We start from the raw sequence: 22,814 nt of genomic DNA, 5'->3' as shown, positions 1-22,814 counted from the left end.
TCAGATTCATAAGACTAATATAGAAGAGATTATTTTTTTATTCATTTTTATATACATGTACATTTATCACCTTATATCTAAAAAATATTATTGACCTATACGTATACTAAAAATAATTCTTTCCAATCTAGACTAGAATAAATTACATCATCTTTTTTTTATACTTTCCATTTATACGATCGATATAAAATGGTTTTACCGGCTCAAGAAAGTCGACAAATTTTCGTAGGAATTATTCTCCTCTTGGTACGGAGGTATCGCCACAATAAGGCTTGTCTGATTAATCGAAATAGATTGAGAAATTTGCAATAGCACGCCGCCAGAAGCAAAACGGAAGTACCCAATCCAGATATCCTGCGTGACCGGGCCTTCGCAGATTTATTCGCGTATATTTCGTCGCATGCTCGATTCGATACGACCGATTGCTCGCGCACATGTCCGAGAACTTATTGCATTCGACGAATGTACGGACACAATGGCGAAATGAAATTTGCTTCTTTGCGAGATATGTCAGGAAATTTCTACGATATAACATAACGTACGATATTGTATTTTCTGGTATTTTTGAACTTGCACAACAAAGATAAATAAGGATTGAATAAAGTAGAATAAAATATTAAAAAATATTAAAATTATTTTAGTCATTTCTGATTTTTAATCATTTTAAGCGTTAAAAAAGCCCATCCCATCTCGAGTCAAAAATACAAGCCGACTTATCCAGCATAATTGGGATCATTTGCGCGATGCACAAATAATCTTAACCGCAGATGTGTATACATACGTCGGATGCGGAGATCACGGAGAAAAGCAGAGACGGAGAATTGCAAGAGAGAGATTGGAGGGAGGCTTCCGGAGTATATCGAGACAACATTTGATCACGAGTTCCGTTCCTGCGTAGCGAGCGCGCGGCTTGCCTGCTTGCATTGCAGGTCGGAGATCGGGGATCGGTTTGCTGGCGGAATCAGTGCCGCCGGAAGTGCATCCTGGAATCGCATCCTGCCCCGCTGCGTTCGCTTTTCCGCGAATGTTACGAGGGGAGGTAGGTAGACCGTTTCAGGTCCTTGCTCAGCGAATGGACAGGGGGCTGGAAGGTAGTACGATCGTGATGTGAAAACATTTCAACGAGTTCTACCCGCGCGGATTAGCGAATGGGTGAGTGAAAAAAATCCTGCGGGCAAAAGCGATGTGATCGTTGTGAAAATAAAACAGTTGATTATGCTGGCGGAAGTAAATTTTTCTGGCTTCAATTTTCGTAGCGACAACTGTTCGGAAGAGCTTTTAAAAATTTTTTTTCTTTTGGCAGTTCGATAAAAAAAATGATCGTTTTTTTTTATATGACAAAAATACTTGGATCTTTATCAGATTTTTATTGATTGATTTATTTAGAAATAATAGTTATAAATATTCTGTATGGAGAATATTTTTTATGCGTATACCAGAGAGATATATATTCTATCTATCGCCTTCAATGTGACGCAGGACACTACTCTCAAGTTGTAGTTGATTACTCTAACGCAATTAACAGCATGATACACATGCTCCTTCACTTCTGCACTCACCCTGTTATATCACTTAATGTCACTTCACGTGATAGCTCTAAGCTTGATATTAATGCAGTAGAGTCAGCTATTTATCATCGTAATAAATTGTGCGTTAATCAAATAGAAGCTTCAATTCAGTTTCGTGCTGTTGCATTATATTATTTAGCGACATGAAAAATTTTGCCATCAATTTGTACTACAAATACAGAATTTTTATACACAGTAAAAATTAACAAATCAGTTAATTACAATAAATAAAAGATATATATTCATACATAATTCATGGTGTGCCTTCTCATCTTGAGCAAATTTCGAAAATTCCGTGGAAAAGCCAACGCGAAAATTAAACTAAAATTTCTCGGATAGAGAAGAAAGATACAAACGCGAGTTTAACGGGATAATAATGCATCTCGGATCCGTAAGCGGAGGACGGAAACAGCGAAACAATACGGGGGAGAACCGGTCGCCGGGGAAAGAAATGTCCGGTCGGAGCGCGCGGACGGGAGATAACTGGCGAGATAACAACGGGACGCGTTATCGCGCGACTGAATGGCACCATTACCGGTTTAATATGGCCTCTCATCGCCGCCACTGCATTACGCAGCGATGCGCTTTGCGCGCGCGTGCACGCCAAGGTACGTATGTATATCGAGACAGATAGCCTTTCGGGACATTGAACGCGTCCTGTTCGATTGAACATCCTGCTGCAGCAGCGTGCACAAGTTCTATTTGCCGGACATATGCGGCCCGTATCTATTCAACGCTATCTGCTGCTATTCGTAAGAGAACCTCTCCCCCTCCCTCCCCTCCACCCTCTCCACAACCCCTTCTCTACCGAATGGATTTAATTACCCGCTCTACGCGCTCGTCCCATCAATATGTCCGCGAATTAAGTACTCGGCGTCTGCTGTTCATCGAAGTTTAATCGCTATCCTCTATACAGGAGGAATATAAAAAAGATATATATGTTTTATTTTAATCAGTACCGGACGCAGAGATTGGCGCAATATTTTAATCTATTATTTATGCAAATTATTCATCAGCTGATTAAGTTTTGAAATGCGCGTCTTCTAGTGAGCAGTTGATTAAAAAATTCGCCTTTATTACTATATATGCATATGTGTCTTTTAAATTTTTACAAGACATATTGATATTTAAATTTTCTCTGAAATTTTTATTATGATAAATTTTAATCAAAATTTAATTTTATCAATGTGTAGATGATATATGTAATTTAAGTTATCTAGATATAGTGTAAAAACAGAGCATGCAAATATTGTATGCAAATGTTTCTACTCGTACACATTTGTTACACGAAATATCGCAAGAAACGTCATTTGATTATTAATTATTTGAAATAATGTAGAAAATTTGTGACTTTTTTGATAATGAGATTCGTAATTAAAATGCATCCTTGAGTGTCTCCTCCCTCTCTCAATCGCGATCTTTTGCCGCGGTTGACAATACAAAAATGCACACGAGTCGACGCGAACGCTAATGGCTCGTGTTGGAGCCGTTTTTCTTTTCTCTTTCCTGATTTGAGTGACCGGTTACACGGAGTCGACATCGGCCGCGCGATCTAACACAGGGTTTAATATCGTATTTATTCAAATTGACCATTAAACCCCCGTACACAGCCGCGGGTACGACGAAATAAATGGATTCCTCATGTAAATCAAATTTTCCTTCTCGGACGTATCAATATTTACGATGTCACAAAATTGCGCGTCGCTACACCAGATATCTGATAAGCGAGGGATATTCGTTCGTCAATCGATATATTTGCGTATAAATCGTCTATCTATCTCTACTTAAGTAATACTCGATATTTCAGAGTTTCCAAAGCAACTATTGTCAGCACAGACATCTTTTTGAACAAAAGAAAATTTCCCTTTCTATCTTTGCCTTATCTTTAAGGAAAAATAGATTGATTCGCGTATTATTGTAAAAAAAAATTGAGGAAAAAAATTTTTTTTTACCAACTCGAATCGATTCAACATTATTGAGAATATGCAAAATATATTATTTGCGCGCAAATAGACGAGGTGCGCTTTGAAAAGCGCAAAATATGATCGAAAATATATTTATGGGGATTTATGAGAGTTCAAGCAGAACGTTACCGAACACGAAATTATTTGTGATATTTGATATTTAACGATGCATATTATGAAAACGTGTATGTTGGCTATGACTTTTTTTTCCCATATTCATTAAAAGTTATTTCCCACTGAAATGTGATACATATATGTATATATATATATATATATATATATATATATAATTTTTTTTTCAAACTTTGACGATCGAACGAATAATAGTCTGGCGTGGTGCAATACACGTGATTTGATATCGAAGTTTCGTCTCATGCGGATGTATGTGCGCGTGTGTGTGTGTGTATCTATTAAAATCGGCGCGATTGTCATTCGTAATATTCACCGACGTTTTGCGCCAGACGAAATTTATATCCGTTTACTCGATTGTTGCTATACACTAATTTTGTCACGTTCAACGGGCAATGTGCGTTGTAAATAGGGTTTGACACGTGCAAATGCGTTGGGACGATTTCTGGCGAAATGTTTGGACGTTTGCCAGTCGATTCGTATATCCATGCCGACGTACAGACGTACGGCAATCGATTTTTCCAGCTTTTTCATTGGTTTCACATTTCGCTTGTATTTGATAAAAACCGTGGTCTTTATTATTGTGTCTGTGCGCTCTCCCTTGGCTAGAAATATAAATATATTATTTCCAGAATAAATATATACGTTTTTCAAGCCCACTATCCTATTGGAAATTTTATTATTATTAAATTTAATTAAAAACTTTAACGGATTCTTTCTAATGGAAATTTTTCAATTAAATATACATATATAAGAAGAGATATTTATAAAAGCTGACAAGCGAACCAAAAATGATATCAATGTTATAATATGATGTCGATGTAATATTTTAATTGTAAATATTGTTATTGAAGAATTGACCAGAAGCGACCAGCGACAATGCCCTTGTCGTACGATTATAAATTCGTGAATATATAACGCAGCAAGGATACGCGGGGTTTCCCTTATGTACATTCATACCATGACATACATATTCATGCGGGTAACGTGATACGGTAGTTCGTTTCGCGCAGCGTCCTTTAAATTCCAAAACCGGACTCGTAAAAGTCCCCGACGTACAGAGGACGAGAAAGAGGAAAAGAGAGAGAGAGAGAGAGAGAGAGAGAGACTGGCTCTCCGATCGGTACGTAAATCGAGTATCGCGTGAGCACAATAATAGTGCCTTAACGTCACGATGACGATAATGATGATGATAACGCCGGCGATGCTGTAACGTTAGCATATCGGATCGGACGAAGCACGTGACATATTTTGTTCGAAAAGAAAAAGAGAAAGAAACTGGTCATTTTAGATATTTATACGTAACTTTTCTTCTCACAACTAACATATCGATGCGATTCTATTGCGTTACACGCAATTCGGATAATAATGCCACGTGTTGCTGAAACGCCTAATGTCGATAATGATCTCGATAATAGGAACGAGAGACACTGCTGATCGACGTGTCTAACGTTGATACTCGCGAGAAAAGTCTCAAGATATCTTTTTTTCACATCGTAAATTAATGTTTTCCAGAAGAAACGCGTTCATTTGTTAAGTTTCCTTGGATTACAAATTAAAAATCGAGAATAATTAAAAAATCATGAATTTATCCAGTGATTTTTGTTTTTGTTTTCTCTTTTTTTTTATATTGATACCTTCTCACGAGTCAGATATTGATGCTTAATCTTGTTAGTTGTCTGGTAATACTAAGTGAATGAACTCGATGTAATTAAATCGCACGTCGCGTGTCTAGTCTGAAAATCAAGTGCGATGAGAATCATTTTTAATATCTGACAACGTCAGCTGCAATGTCGGTTCAAACTTTGGCCTTTTGTTCCCTTCGAGATCTTCCTTACGTTCGGTGAATTGCAAATTCTCCGCAACGAGTTTGTTTCCGCGATCTCTTCTCGTTCCATCCCTTTCCCCGTGATTCCCGGCAAGTTACGATTCAGGGATACCTTATTCGATATTAAACTCCCGTAACAGACGGTTACGAAAGTACGATGTATTCATCCGCTTTGCATAATATCCGCGGTTCGTGATATTATTATGATGCTTAAGCCCGTCGTTGATCAACAATTATGTCTCATTTTTCGATATTACGATGAAAATCTTTGAGAAAGAATTTTATCGTAATTTATCCTTTCGAGCGTTCTAAAATAAATTGTTGCAAATATGCGCTTTCGTAAATAATACAAAATCGTAAAAACAATGTTACACCTGCGAGAGCGCGGATTGAGTAGTTAAGAAAGAGAAAAAGGGAGACAGAGATTTACAGTGCGGCCGCAAATACGGCGGTTGTCCTTCGATTTTCCGACGAACAACGACCGACAATTGCCCTCCAGAGAGGCACGGATGCTTCGTAAAACCGGAAGTAAAGAGCCACGGCTCGAAATGTCACGGGGCTCATTGTTCATGAACACGGGGACGGCCAATGGCCCACGGCGTGCCATCGAACCAGAAACTGGTGATCCCGACCAACTTTGGCCGTGAAACTTTTGGATTAACGTCCATCCCGCTCGACGGTAATGTTGAAAATTCGCTGGACGAGAGTGGTTCGGTTTTAGGACTCGCGCACTAAATACGGATCCGTAAAAGCTAAATGGGAGGCAGCATGTAAAAACCTCTGAAAATGGTATAATTTGCAAAATGTGCATTAATTATTTTCCGTAGAAAATTAAAAAAAAATGATTAAATTAAATTAATTTACTTGATTTTATCCGTCGCATGACTCTCGACAATAATCTCTCTTAAAATGAGAAATAAAAATGGGATTTGGTCGACACACGACATCATGCGATTTAAGTTTTTAGGAGTTTAATTAGCTGCATTGAGGAAACATTCGGGTTGTAGCAGGGTTAAATGGCATAGAATGCTAAATACGGTGCAGGAGTGCAGCGCGATTTACGGGAATGTCCATTCTCAGGCCTGCAATATGTTTATAGTCGACAAGAATATAAATTTATGATTTATGAGGACACAAAGAAACATACGCGAGCGTTCGCGAATTTACGGAGCGACGCATGTTTATGATTCGTGAAACACCTGCTCATAGTCTATTGTATAAGGAGAACGTGCTTATAGAGTCTAGTCGTGTCGGTATAAATCTGCTGTTGTAAGTGGCCCTACGCGAAGGTTAAATTAAGGTAAAGAGTAATCGAGTCGAACTTCTCCACTTGAATAATAAATTTAGACTTCATTAAGACGTATATGTATAATTAAGATCTGATTAAATAATATAAAATAATATAAAATAATATAAATAACATAAATATAAATCAAAGCATCCAGAATATCTTGATAATAAAAGTAATAACAAAAAAACAATTTCTAATTGTGTCACGTTAATTAAAATATACTGACCCGAATGTGAAAGGATATATGTATCAGAAACATTCAAAAAATAAGTTTAAATTGCTTTTTCTCGGAAATTAAATTCGTACACCTGTACGTAATTTTCAAAGTTGAGATTCTACAAATTTACTAATTTAATCAATTAAAAGTTGCTTTGGAATAAATAATAACACTCTCATATCCTTTCGCATATAGACTCTTTAAATTAAATTCTCATCCAAAATATATCATTATTTGTTTCTAATAAAGAAAAAATTATCTATTTAATTATATGTAGCTAATAAATATGATTACACGATAATTTCCACTCAATCTGTAATTTCTCAGATGCCAAAGCTCTCGGTATTTTGCGGAGGCAGCGCAGTGTGCTGCTTCGCGAATATGTATAAGTGTGTTTGCAATGTACACGCGATGTATTTGTCGCTGTCTATCGAAATAGCTTCACAGACGAGTCGCGGTGAGTTTATGATTTAGGGTAGACTAACGTATAGGTTTACGGCTCGCGAAGAAATATGTGTGTAATTTCTGTCTATGATCCTGCGGTATGCTGAAAGACTTACGACATAATGCCGAAGCGCTCGTGCATGTGACGTAGTGATGCACCTCGATGCTGTTTTTATCGTAGATAAATGTCCGCCGTGACGCAGCGGCGCAACAAATTTCGTATTTATTTCGCATTTATGTTGGCGATACAAATAACTGGCGAGGCAGCAAAAGCCGCGTATATCTCGTTTAACAGCAGCCCATCGATTTATCGCATGTTATCTTTCTCAAAATCGTATTAAGCGAAATTTATTGTTTGTGATGTTTTACAAAAATGTTGGAATTTATGTGAGCACGATAGCACGACATGTGTCCATTTTCTATGAATAATAGACAGAATGAGAGAATTTTCCACGAGTTCCTTATATATATGCTTTTTCATTTCCCAAGTGATTCATTTACACGCGCGGTACATAAATTTTACATTTATTCGCCGAATGTACTTACACGCAGACGTAGATTACGGTTATTTACGCAGGCACGTCCAACACCGATCTAAATTCAGGGACCATTACGGACGGTAATCGCAAGAATTGCCCCGAGCGGTTTCAATATTCCGCGTCACCCGTCGTTTCCAGGACCTTTCTCGGTCTCTGCCCTTCTTTTCCGAGACTCCGCTGTTTCGTGCTCGTAAATTACGCCTTCTACACCGGCGCGGCGGGACGACTAATCACGTTCGCCGAACATTCGCCAAGTCTCCGCGCGCGGCGCGAAAATTTCGCGAAGGATGTCCGCGGCGGAGTTGCCGGCGAGTAAATTCCCTTCACGCCCCCAACAACTTTCCGCAAACGGTAGCCGCGGCGCGGCTCGCCGCGCTGTTTTGACGTTTATAAATAATTTTCCCTCGGCACGATCGTCGCTGGTTGCTGGAGTAGCCGGCCACCTTGTTCTCGTGGATAGATTTTCGCGAAAGGGAGAAAGAAGTGGGATTGGCTCGAGGAGGGGCGAGAAGGGTTACCTCGAAAACTTCGCGCCCGCGGGATCGGATTTGCGGTGGGAAAAGTGCGGCAAGGTGGGTGCGAGAGGCATCACCAACTTGTTGGAACTTTTCTCGGCTGGCGCGAGATCGACACGGGAGGGTGTGGGAGGATGGTCGCTCGAAGGGGAAAGAAGGGAAGCTGAGTACCCGGAGGATGCGGACCATGCAATTTTCTTGTTTCGCGAAGTTACACGCCCGACACGTGGACGGACTCCGGCGTCCGAAATGAAATGTAAAATGGAAAATCGTTCATGCGAGAACGATCCCTCCCGAGTGCTCGGAGATATTGCGTTTGGAGATCGTTCCAAATGGTCTCGATATTTCTGTATGCTTTCCCTGGAAGGAATGTACGATTAACGGAAGGATCCGATAAGATTTGTACGCTGAATGAATTATTAGCAACTATTTCTACTTCGATTGAAATTAAACGCGCTATAATGTAAAAGACTTGGCGATGACAGATTCGCAAGAGGAAGGCAGGTTTCAATTCCAACTTGAATTAAGGCAAACTACCTTTCTCTCGTTGCATTTCTGCATTCTTGCGATCAATTTCCAAATGAAGTTGTCCGTCTTGCGGACGATAACGTAGAACGCGCTCTGCTGCTCAATTCCCGAGAGAACATTCGGCTTGTTTGATGAACGCTACATTCAAATCATCCGATCGATTGCACCGCAAATAGAAACGTTCCATTCAAGTTAGATAGACACAGTTAGGAAATTCTGTTGACTCTCAGCGGAGAATCGATAAGTTGTAATTTAATTACTGGCGCCTACCGATACTAAGGCTATCCTTGTTTAATAATTTGTATGACGCTTGCATACTTGTTAAATTATCAATTGGGCAAACTTCGTTAACTTTGCGCGAAACTGTATAGATTTATTTACACTGCACGATTTCTATGACAATATCTCGGTATTAATGTCATTACAATATTGATTTTATCGTCTCTTCATTCATGCTAAAATGCCAATTGAAACGTAAGGAATCGACGATGGCTGCGCGTAATAAATCCAATAATTTTGCATTTATCGAATTTTGCATTCAAACTTGACGTACATTGATAAATCTAATCTACTGGTTTCAATCGAGTTACACAAATACAGTGTTATAAAATTCATCCTATTATATTTCCTCTTTTTTTTTCCGAGAATTAAATAGATTTCTGTTTAATTTTTTCAAACGTAAGAAAAAAAAAGCACTCCAATAGCACAAATGTATTATTTGAAAATCGCGTGGTTTAAACACGCTTTAATACTTTGCGTAAGTGGTTTATCATCAAATCGAAAACGCCAAAGTATAGGGAGACAACGTAAATAGCGACAACGCGAAGCGTCGTAATTAATGGCCCGACAGATTGGCTCAGGCAATTGAGAATTATTTTGCCTCTCGATTAGGCGAGAGGACCGCCAATTTCTAGACATCGCTAAACGAAATCGAGAACGCTTTCATTGCCGATACCCATGCGAAATGTTTACATTACGTTTCTCTCTAATTTAGGAAAATCGATACCCATTGCTTTGCGCAATTGACCGTACGCATTTGCGTGCGTAACGTTTTCATTGTAGCGATGACCGATACTCTTCGGCTTTAGACTCCTCGATTAAATTAACCGTCCACACGTGTGGTCCCTTTGACGCAAACGCGCGCACGCAAGTTAACTGAAAATCCACAGGTTGCTTTTTAATTAGAACGTGTAATTAATCGGCAAATGCTGGAGCATTAATCGTCTGTAAAATCGTTTACTAATTTCGCAATTTGTCTTACTTTTCTTTCTGTTCAATAAAATCAACTTTTTTCTAAAGCAAATATATAATATTAATATTTATATTTAATTGCTATACTTGATAATATTCCCCCTCTCTTATTATTTTATAATTTGATTTACGTGTAAAAAGAGAGAAATTGTACTCTGATTTATTTAGATGTTTTCATAAAATATTTTACCATACAAAACACATGACAAATAAATGTTTGACGTAAAATAAGCTTTTTCACGAGACACAATTTTCTTCAATTTTAGGAAGAATCTAAAAAAATTAAACATCTCACACTCAGCTGTAAGATTAATTGCTATTTTCGCGCCTTTTTACCTTCCCCTTTCTGCCCGTCTATCAATCTGTTCCTTTCGCACATTTCACTTCCGAACTTTCTACCATTCCCAGAGCGCAATCACCGGATCCTCGGGGGATTCCGGGAAAGGCGGTGACGGGTTAATAGCGATTCCTAGTCGGTCGGTTCGCTTTTTTCACTCTCTCTTTCTCTCTCTCTCTCTCTCTCTCTCTTATCGTCCCGCCATTATAATCCGTCGGCTTATAACTTTTCTGCGAGACCAAAGCGACGGTTACGGCGGCGGGCTTTTTTCCCGAACGTCGTCGTCCACGAGAGAGCGGCGGTGCCTTCTCGAGAATGAGGAATGAATCTTTAGACGAATGCAAGATCCGAATCCTTACGGAGGGATTTTAACGGGGAATCCAGCCGGAGGGATTTTAACGAGTTTGCGATAACGCCCGTCGACGAGAATTTCGGGATGCCGGATTCGCATCCCGGCCCCTCCGTCCCCCTTTTACTGGGGGATAAAAAGCGCGCACTTCCCTCATTCTGACTCCGAGGATTATCCCAAGAATTTTCGTGGTCGTCCTTTTCGGATAACCCGCATGAGCTTTGCACGTTACATACATTCGGGATAACGATCGATAAATTCGCGTGACCTGTATAAGCGCTCCTAAGTAACGTCTAAATTCATTTCGAGAGCTCTTCGACAGGTTTCCAATTTTAATCTATATCAAGAATTATGTTTTTCTTCATGTCAATCGGTCTATAAATATTACATTTGTTATCAGCTATTAAATTAATTATTATTAGAGGTTAAAAACACAATTTTTTTTATTTATTTTTCAAAATTATATATATCAAGCAAGTTATCTTGTAATATTGTATATAAGGTTATACTCGTGTATGAAACAAAATTTAATGTAGATTTTATAACAGAAATATAAAGTTACTGATTGTTATTTTATTGCGTGGCAGAAAAAGCACAATGTAAACATGTGGCTACGCGTAAAGAATGTACGATAAATTATTCGACTTCCTATTGTAAAGTTTTATTGCAGCAGTTTTCATTGCAAAAGTTTCGTTAATGGAGATCTCAACGCTGTGCTCAAGTGTCGTCTGGCGAGAGCAATGATTTGAAATTAAATTATATTCCGCGAGTCTCGGTATCGCGAGCCATTTATAGCTAGAATCGAGAGAAAAAGGTCTGTGCCCGATTTTGCGAGATGACAAAATAAAATTAAAATAGGATAGAACGTTTTTGCGGTGCCGTGTTCGCGTTTTCTCATTCATGAATCCGCGAATGAAAGGAAGGATGAGACGGGGCGAATCGACGGCCCTCTATTTCACTCTTTCTACGAGTAAGCCTCTTCTTACTTCTGTCTTTATGGTGAATAAACGGCTCGTAACTCCAATAGTGTAATGATCGCTCGGGGAAAACGGTTCTCCGAGTTGAAAAAGCGAACGAACGAACGAACGTAGGGTGGGTCGGAGAAACGTTGTAAAAGAGAAATGGAGTTTTATGTGTTTCTTGTATCTGTAAAGCTTTATTAATCAGATACAGAACTGTGTAAACAGGATGGATAGAGAAAAGAGATACATTAGATTTGTTCGGACGGTGAGTTATTTTCGTGAATGTAAAAAAAATGTAAAGTACTTACATTTGAAAGGATGACTTTTTTCGCATAAAAGCTCACGAATTAAGATATATTTAATAATAAAAATTTTAAACATTAAAAAAAATGTGAAACATATATAAGAAAATTATTAGATTTTGATCTTATAAGAAAAATTAATTAAATTATAATAGTAAGAATAAAACTTTAAAATATTAGGTGTATATACATTTGATGATAATATGAGAATATTAAATTAACAGATTACTCATTACACGCAAGCACGCGGACGTTATATCGAGCGTTATATCATAAAGCAAAATAGAATTTTTTTATAGATTTGTAATACTTTCGCATCAACGGAAATAGTTCTAAAATTGGACCAGACACCTAGTTTCCTCGATTATAAATCCAGATATAAGCATAACTTCCCCTTCCTTTTAGCATTGCGATGTATAATCTCAGAGAGATAATCGAATCACGTGTTATAATTTAATGAAATTTAATGCATTAAAAAAAATAATAATTTACGAAAAACTGACGCTGAATATAGTTGTTGTACAGTATTTTTTTACTTTATTATTTATTATTTAATAAAATCAATTTAACGTTATAAAATTCAAAATTATTATTATACTATTCAAAAATAAATATTAATCGCATCTAGTGCATGCAAATTGTTTGTCTTACACAACTATCGTATCTCGAAACATAAAAATTACGAAAACATGAAGACAAGCGGCGTTGACGATAACAGATCGATTCCAGCGCGATTACAAAGGAGTTTTGACTTCGCGATAGCGGGAGAGAAATCGTTTTCGAGTCAGGAATTGAAAATGGGAGGGCTAAAGCGAGACGTCCCCCTTTTCCGGAGGGTCGCGGCGTGCCGAGTCGGCGAGTGCTCACAGTTTATTTCAATTATTTAAATCCGCACAACCTTCCCCGCCCCCATCCCAAGCGAGATTGGTTTAATTCAGTTCGACGCGTGGTAAGGGAAGCGCCACGGAATTCCGTCTACGTGATCGGCCTTCCGTTTCACCGATCACCCACACCCATTCTATCGTCGTCGTTCCCCCTTCTCCCTCCGCCTTTCCACCCTCTCTTTGCGCGGACCGATTTTCCGCGCAGGATAGTGCGGATATTCCGTGGGTACGATCGACATACACCGAGCACCCACCAACTCACTTCCACTCGCTCCCTTTTCACCCATCTTGTCCGATCGCCCATACATGGTTAACGTGGGAGAGGAAGAGAAGGGGATACCTTCTACCTCTTCCTCTTCCTCTCGCTTATGTCTCCCATAATCTCTTTTCCCCTTACATGCCCTGTGTCATTCTTCGAATTCATGTCCCACTGCACTGCATTTTCTTCTCTCTCTCTCTCTCTCTCTCTCTCTCCTTTTCTTTCTCTTCCTTTCTCTCCCTCAATTTTCGTGCTAGCCTTGCTGCTGCAACGACGACGGGGGCTTTTCCGGTGCTACGTTCACGAATTCGCACGCTCAGCCGCGGCTCACCGCCGCGAAATCGAAATTCTTGTCCTTTCGAGGATGCAGTCGATTATCTCTGTGTGTGCGTGATCAAGCGGGAATTAGATAAACCGAGCTCCGAAACGTTGAGATTGACCGACCGAACCGGACATTATCCGCAATGCGCGATGCCGGGTGCGGATTTTCGCCACCGACGACGTGAAGGTTTTCCCAATCGGAATTGCGGTACGCGATTTCCGTAATTCCTCGTAATCGATTCGCGTCACCTTTGAATATGAAATTAACTTGTAATGTCGCTTCGAACAGCGAAATGATCAGAGATATCGCTTAGTCTAAAAACAACTTTTGAATATTTTAATAAAAACATTTTACAGGAAACACAAAAATATCATTTTATTAGCTGAAAAATAGAGGCAACAATACTTTTATTTGAAGTGATAAAAAATTGCAAAAAGAAGAATAGTCAAATTCTATCAAATATGGAAGCACAAAAGCTCAGAAAATCCTAAAATCAATATCTTGAAAGAAGATGCATCGGACAAATTGGAAATTTAACTCAAACATCCCATCAAAATCGATCTTGTTTAATTAAATCCGAGCTGAATTTAAAGTATTATATCCATGCGCCTTCTATCTTTTATCTCTGGCTCAATTTGCGGCGATACGAAACAAGCCTGCAATTTTAAATGATCAACAATTTTACGCCCGGACGTTACATTTTAAAAGATATCATATAGAATCGAGAGTGCGGTGAATGCTAAATTTCCGCCTTAAAAGGGTTTTTCGTTGTCGCCCTACGCTATCGCGTGATTAAAAGGGGGTAGCTTTTCGCACTCTCGGCGAACACTCTCTCGGATCGATGTAACCACGGCGTGTTCGAAGCGGCACCAATTATTGTGCTTCTCTCGCTCCCGCGCCTCCGATAGACGACCCGCGTTGTGCATTCGGAGCGTACGTGAGCAACATACCTATTAAACTGGTCCAAGAAGTCGTTGGCGGACCGAAGTCACGCGATTTACGGCGGGAACAACGTTGAATTAGTTCGCGAATATCGTAGCATGCCGCTCACGCCGTTTACGGATCCCTTGATCGACCGCGAGGTAACATGTGCGATGATGTGTGTGTGTGTGTGTGTATATATATGTTTGTTGCGCGATTGGCTGCCCAACGTGCGGATTTTGAATGGTTCAAGAACACGATCAAAGCGTGTTCTATTACACACAAACTATCTCTCGGGATTTTTTTCCAAAAGAGAAAAAAAGAAACAGAAAGTTATAAATAATTAATTAATTAATTTTATTATTCGTATCATTTATATTAATCTTTAGTGTAATAAAATATTATTTTTCATTTTTTACATGATATCCTCTAAGGTTATTTAATTATAAATCATCGAATCGAACAACGTCAAATTAATTTATTCTCAGAATAATTAAGACAAAGGAGGAAAAGAAAATACGATAAATGTAATAAGTTTAGTAAATTTGTTTCGAGAGCTAACACATCGCTATCTTTTTCCCCGGAAAGTGTGAACGCGGGGTTAATAAGATAAGGAACGTGATACCGAGCGCAGAGATGAGAGTACAAGGGGTTAATTCACCACTAACTAAGGCTGCGGAAAGTATGCGCCGTCTGCGGTGACTGCCAAGCTGTCGCTGAAACGCGAACGTGTCCGTCGCATATCCCGATCACGTGTACACCATTCTCGACTTCCCAGCCAGCATCTCGACAAGTTCTGAACTCGGCTTTAACAGCGAGAGTCTTATACCCCGAAACGTAAAACGTATTACGGGGGAGGGGGTGGGGAGGGGTTGTCTCTTCCGAACTTGCATTCGTAGTACAAAGTTCCGGTCTTGTTAGCTCTTGTCCTCGTCGTCTTTAAGCTGAAAGTAGCGTAAGCCTTTTTAATGACGGCGAACCAGCAGGATATTCATGCAAGAGACGTGGCGCGTTTTCGCAAGAGAGGGTCTTCTTCATTATTTCGCGAGCCGGCGCGCCTGTATGGAAATACTACGGCTTGTGAAACTACGATCGTGCTTCAACGCTTTCCGAAAACGTGATCGGCAGATGGCGAAATTGCACCCAAGAAGCACTATTAACAATGTTACACGCGGATGTTCTTCAGATTTATCGTCCAACTTTCTTAGCAACTATACTCATATATATTGTATATATATATATATATATATATATATATATATATATATATATATATATACTTTGACATGTCTAAAAAAATATATTGATTTTTTCCATACGTTTATATAGATAATATCCAGATTGAATGCTTTTTCAACTGTTCTTTTCATTAAAAATTTTTTTTTTATAGAGCTCCGATCCGTGCTCTTTTTACCATAACAATAAACCGTTAAATCCGATTTAATGAAATCCCGTGTCGAGTCAAGAATGAAAAGCATGCGATTTTCGATGTGTAGCATGCGGATCTTCAGCTCGATGAATAAACGTGCCAAATATTCTCGTACGAATTGATGCTCACGACGGCGGATCGATAAATAATCAATCGGCGACTATCATGCCGGGCGAATCGGCCAAATCGTCGCGTCAAAAACACCGGGACAAAAATAACCGGAATGGTTGGCCGATGGCGACAGCTGCCAACAACGCGTGCAATTTTACGTATCGCGGACGTATCGGGGCGCGCCGCCTATGTATTGCAATGTTTTTCGTCGTATAAAAAAAATATATATATATACACACACACACAGACATCGTCCGGCGCGATACGGCAATCTGCGAGAGCGTCAAATCCATCATCGGCCGTCTAGCGGATATTACGTGTGACGTACTAACGAATATCAAAGGAATGGTTTCATGACATTGTGCCTTCGACAAATGTTATCAGACGCGTGCGTGACGTTGATTAATGCGAGGAAAGTCCGCAGGGATATCGAAATCTCTTCGTCTATGTGCGTGTAAACGGTATTTAACAAAAATACGTCTATGAATATAATTTTTTTGTTCAAACATGTGATCGATACTCTTCAAATCTACGAATCGAGATCGTTTCTCCGTAAATTTTTTACAACAAATATGATTAGTATTTTATGAGAATAATTATATATATATAATATAAATAAGAATACATATAATTATAATATAAATATAAATTATAATATAATTATATATAATATTTTATTTAATTATATATTATATTATAAATTATAATATAAATATAAATTATTAATATAATAAAATTAATATAATTAATAATATAAATTTATGATCGCGAAAAAATGAAAAGATTTACTCTTATCTCAACTTATAACTTTATCATGTTCTATAATGTTGAGGAGAACAGTATTTAAGATTAACAAGTCGAAACTTAGACTTTTCTCTTTCGTTTGCGAGTCACCTGAAAAGTGCGAGGATCAACCGAAAGAAGGGGAGAGTGTCCTCGTGTGCCGCCGTAAAATTCAAATCCCAAGAGTCATCGAGAGTGAAGAGGGTGAGGTAAGGTCGAAGCGACGTCGTCTACTTCGCAAGGCCGACCTTTCCCAGCTTCCGCCACTGCGGAGGTGATTGTACGTCGCGGCACGTCCGACTGCAGGAAGTCCGCTGCCACTACCCACCCGACCCGGCTTGTATTCCCGGAACGTGCGTCGATTTCTTCCTCCGGTTTAATTCTAGATTTATAGTCGACGCTACGATCCATTTTCCGTGTATTATTTTCTAATCTTTTTATCAATCTTTCAGTTGTGTCTTTCCCAATTTTACGACCATGTTTTGGTTTCCAATTCGCATATACAAACGATTATGTTGTTTTCACCTTCAGTCTCTTCGAAATATTCCAGCAAGGATGTCATCCTCTCGTTTTTTTCTCTCTTCTTAGAAACCATCGCCGAGAACGACTGGCTTTGGGCTACGTGTTGTTTTAAAACGAGACACTCAGCTAGTTAACTAGTAAATACGTGAACGCAATATGATTTTAAGAATTTTCTATGTCATTCGTTCTTTATGAAAATGACGATCATACACGGACACATAATAGAACGACCAGCAGTAACGGAAACGCGTTTCATTGTGGAGTTTTGTGCACCAAGTTTTATTGTAAAACTTGTTAACGAAGTATAAGAGAACAGGATTCTTGAACAAACTAAGAGAGCATGGAATATAAGTTTTATAATGATGTTGAAAATAGATCGTGTAAATAAAGCGTTCTAACTCTTATGACTGCATGAAGAAATAAGAAAAATACATTTAAAACAGAATATTTAAAGTGGTCGCATGATTATTACACTATTTTTTATACACAATTTTTTTCTCTCTCTCCCTTTCTCTCTGTCTTTTGAATGCATCGATATTTTCATGAATGTTGATAGAGGATTATGACGGAGTTGACTGAGAGAAAATTTTTTTTAGTTTATTTTTAGAAATTTTTTATTTTTATTTTTAAATAAGAGGAAAAATGTAATTTTCCTCTTTTTTTCTTATCTTTCAACGTGAGTCATTAAATGTTAAGTCATTGCACTTATGGACGAGCACGTACAATAACTAAAAAAATTTTTTTTTGTTTCAAAAAATAGATATAAATATAAATAAATAAATATGGACAAACATATTAATGATTATATGCTTACTTTGAAATAAGAAAAACAAAACAAATATATAAGAAGCGTTAAAATATGCTTCAAAATGCGTTTATTGTTTCCTGTCACAATACGTTTGTCTTGCAGATACGTGTCTTGCCATTTGTTAAAATTCTGTACTTGTCCATTAGAAGCAATAAGCGTAAAAGTAATATATTATTTCTAATAGCTCTTATTTTCCACTCACGTAAGTGGCATCGATAAGTGTGGATATATAAAAGATCTCGCTCATAACATAAATTATTTGTAAAATCTACTTCTAAGGTGTACAATATTTTAAAAACATTTTAGTGTTTATGTGTATTTAGCGAAAATTTAGTGCGTTTAGCGAGAGCTTCAGATTCGGTTTCAAGCAAAGTGCAGTAAGTCAATTCTTTTCTTTATATTTTACCTGCTAATAATTTACATATTTGTTGTACAAAATACAATCTAAGCTAATTAATAAACTTTAAAATATATTCAATATACAATAAACTCATATTATACACACACATTCATTTTTATTTTTGACATCAGAGTTTATTAAAAAATTCGATAACTATATTTATATAACCACGTTATTTAATAAAAATACATAACATGTTTACACAAACAGTTGTTTATATGTTTTATTCAATTTTATAAAAATATATAACATGTAAACATGTCAAATTAAATAATTAATTATTTAAAATCTTTTAGAAAGAACATCGTGTATTCAATATTTCATTGAAGTATTACATTATTTTGTATATATTTCAACATGGCAACTACTTTTAATGAAATAAAAATCTTTGCCGATACGATGGATGATATGGATATTATAAGGACTATGACTAGTACTACGATAGATCACGGAAAAGCCTTCTATATTGTGGATATCGGTAACGTCATTCAAAAGCATCAAGAATGGATTACCAAGATGCCTAGAGTCATTCCACACTTTGGTAACATATTTTTTATTTTTACATTTTTAGTAATATGTTTACACACAATGTTAAGACTTTCAATCTATTCCAAATTTTAGCAATTAAATGCAATCCGGATCCAATGATAATAAAAGTTCTCGCGGCTTTGAATGCCGGTTTTGATTGTGCATCCAAGGTAAGAATTCTTGAGTCATTCTTCAATTATCTAATATAGTTTAGATTATCTCGAAATAAAAATAATATTATATTTACGGCAGCAAGAAATAGAGCAAGTGATGCGACACGGAGTGCACGGTGATCGAATTATTTTTGCGCATCCTGCCAAATATCCGTCTCACATAAAGTACGCCAAAAAGATGGGAGTCGAGCAGATGACAGTCGACAGTGAAAGCGAGTTGTTTAAAATTAAGGATTTCTTTCCCGAAGCTAAGTGAGTCACCGGATATATCTTTAATTGATTTTTTTATGATGTGTATTTTCTATCTGTTTCGATCGAGGCTTTCTCTTTCTGCAATAGGATCGTTATACGTATACGCTGCGATGCGAAGAATACGCCGGTAGTATTGGGATTGAAATTTGGCTCCGAATCCGAGGAAACTATGAGTTTGATACAGCTCGCGAAACATCTCGATTTGAATCTATACGGCTTCAGTTTCCATGTCGGTAGCCCGTGCGGAGAGATGGAGGCTTACGCAAGAGGGATCGAATTGTGCAAACAATTAATTAACACCTCCAAAGCAATTGGACACGAGAATGTGCAGATGATCGACATCGGCGGTGGATTTCCCGGAGAGAGTGGAACAAATGTCGATATGGTATATTTGGATTTTCTCAGATTTTCTTTCAAAATCTTCCTTATCTTTCCTTTACATTAGAGAACTTTATTAAATTAGAACATTGATGGTTAAATTAAAAAAAAAAATATTAAGTAAAACAGGATCTAAATTAATATTAAAAAACAAATAATAAAAAATAAATCCTAAAAAAAGATTGTACATAATTTCCAAATTTTTAATGTAAAACATCGACTGTAGAAGATTTTCATTGTTGTCGATGACATTTTTCGTAAATCTTTTAGTTCGCCACTATTATCAACGATGCGATACAGGATCTTGATCCTAGTATAAGAGTCATCGCGGAACCAGGAAGTTACTACGTAACTTCCAGCTTCACTTTGACTGCATTTGTGCATTCCAAGAGAATTATTCCAAAGAACGGCGAAACGATGAGAATGTATTACATAAATTGCGGTGTGTTCAGTTCTTTTATAGATGAACTGTTAGGTATACAAGCTAGAGTCCCGCTATTGCTTTCCGAGGTAATTCTAAATTTGATTTTACAAAATCATTCTTTAATAGAAAATAATTGTCGATTCATCCACCGTAGCCAGTAAACCACGAAAAATTCCTTTCAAGTATATGGGGACCGACTGCCGACTCGTACGATTTAATTGTTAAGGAAGTGATGTTGCCCGAGCTTCAAATAGGCGATTGGTTGATTTGGAAGGATATGGGTGCTTACTCTATAGCAGTTGCTACTACATTCAATGGATTCCCAATCCCCATTGTGATACCAATTATTAGGAAGAGTCAATGGTTAGTCTCGAAAAAACGAGAAATATATAGTTGAATAATAATATTATTCGTTCGTGCGATAATGCCCACATAGCTTTCAATTAAATTATTGTATAATTTATGTTTACAGGGAAAATTTTAAAGCGCAAATTGATTCTATGTAAGAATTCCTTTCTGCAAAAATCCATCGAGCAATACAATTTAATGAGAATAATAGAATAAATTCTTATAATGAAAGATAAAGCTTCGTTAAAAATAAAATTAATTGTATTATGAATTTAGTTTTTTATAGTCCATAAAAAATATTAAATTAGACTTTGCGACGTGTGTACTTGATATCTAATGAATTTAACCAGGTGATAGCAAAACTAATTATGCATTAATTAAAACATATTATCAAACACTACTTTTCTAATTTAATATGATATATTGATTTACATCAAAAGTATAAGTAATATATACATAGTATCATGATATTTTAAAAGAAAAAATGATAGAGATAAGAAGAGAGGTGGTACAAAGCAAAAAAATGTATGCCAACACTGTGTTCAACACATATACAACATACACATGTATAACATACGCTATAGTCAAAAAATTTAGGAAGTCATCAAATTGCTTCGCGTTAAACAAGGCTAATGATGTTTTGGATTTTAGACAATTTAATTATTTATTATTAAAAATTACGTAATAATAATGTAGTTAACTATGTAATAATTTAGCTAACTACGTAAATTACACAAATGATGTTCTCTGCTTTATCTCTCTCGAGTCTATATTTCAAAATAGATTTTAATAATTTAATAGAGTTTAATAATTAAAATAAAAATTTTTTAAAATATTATTTTAGCACTATATTCTTCTACATATGAGAGATTTGATCTAATTATATTTAAAAATATATAATTGTATCATGTATTTATATATATTGCCATTTATATATGATTAAATTAGGTAAAAAAAATTAATATATAATTATATCTGCAAAATTACATATAATTAGATTTAAATTTTTTTTCCCGGGTTAATCGAATGAAATAACTTAGTTTCCGTAATAAATAATTAAATAAGTTATGAGATTTCGATAGCGATAGAAATAAACTCGAAATTGGTTGATAAGATATTCGTTGTGTTATAATATTTAATCAGATAACAGCGCAACTAATTATGGATTAATTGAGAAATATTCTTATCTATTCAAACAATGTTGAACTTTTCTAATTTAATATGATACATTGATTTACATTGATTTACACAAAAAAGATAGAGATAAGAAGAAAGACGGTGATACGAAGCAAAAGAATGTATGCCGACACTGTAATCAACACATATTCAGTCGCCTCAAACATGACATATACAATAAAATGACAGATGATTAATGTCATTAAATTCATGTCTTAATAAATAAAAAATAGCGTTTTTGAAAACCAGAATCTTTTGAAACGACCAATCCATACAAATCATAATTATTTTTTTACAAAAAATTTCAATAAAATAAAGAACATTAGCCTACTTTTTAAAAATGTGTGGATAATAAATATAATCTTATCACAGTATTTGGAAAAATGAAGATAAGACGGAGAGAAAGAGGAAGATAGAGAACAGAAGAATGTATATATATAATGCCGATACTGTGGCTAATTATTTGAGTGTGCCATGTAGTGAATTGACAGACAGTGAATTTACACATTTTAAAAAAGTTAATGCTTTTATAAATTAAAATCTATCAAAAAGACCAGAAAAGTTCAAACAAATGTAATTATTCCTCATAAGAAACTTTGATTAAATTGACTCTCTTTTTTAAATCTTCTCTTCTCTAATCCGCGAATATCAATATTTATTGTAACATATGTATGACGACAACTGGAAATTAACATATTGAAATCTGTAAGTATTATCCAAATTATTTTCTTTTAAATCAGTTTAAAGAAATATATATTACACAGAATAAAATAATTGTCATAATTGATATTTATTCATTAAGCTGAATTTACGTAATATAATTATGTTATATATAACAATTAATACGATATTAACTAAAATTTAAAATATTT

General features: G+C 36.6%; 2 protein-coding genes across 2 annotated transcripts in view; one reads left to right on the top strand and one right to left on the bottom strand.

The window, feature by feature from the left end:
* Positions 1–22,814, bottom strand: part of LOC126851120 (agrin-like) — a 459,405-nt gene that overhangs the window by 73,963 nt on the left and 362,628 nt on the right. The gene's annotated exons all lie outside the window — the stretch shown is intronic.
* Positions 18,493–21,648, top strand: LOC126851146 (ornithine decarboxylase 1-like). Its single transcript, XM_050594804.1, has 8 exons — positions 18,493–18,640; positions 18,960–19,204; positions 19,285–19,361; positions 19,444–19,616; positions 19,704–20,001; positions 20,265–20,504; positions 20,573–20,781; positions 20,891–21,648. Exons 2-8 carry the CDS (start codon positions 19,021–19,023, stop codon positions 20,922–20,924), a joined length of 1,215 nt encoding a protein of 404 aa, XP_050450761.1. The 5' UTR covers positions 18,493–18,640; positions 18,960–19,020; the 3' UTR covers positions 20,925–21,648.

The sequence above is a fragment of the Cataglyphis hispanica genome, chromosome 7, assembly GCF_021464435.1.
Source record: "Cataglyphis hispanica isolate Lineage 1 chromosome 7, ULB_Chis1_1.0, whole genome shotgun sequence".
NCBI lineage: Eukaryota > Metazoa > Arthropoda > Insecta > Hymenoptera > Formicidae > Cataglyphis > Cataglyphis hispanica.
This window is presented reverse-complemented; position numbering and strand designations above follow the sequence as displayed.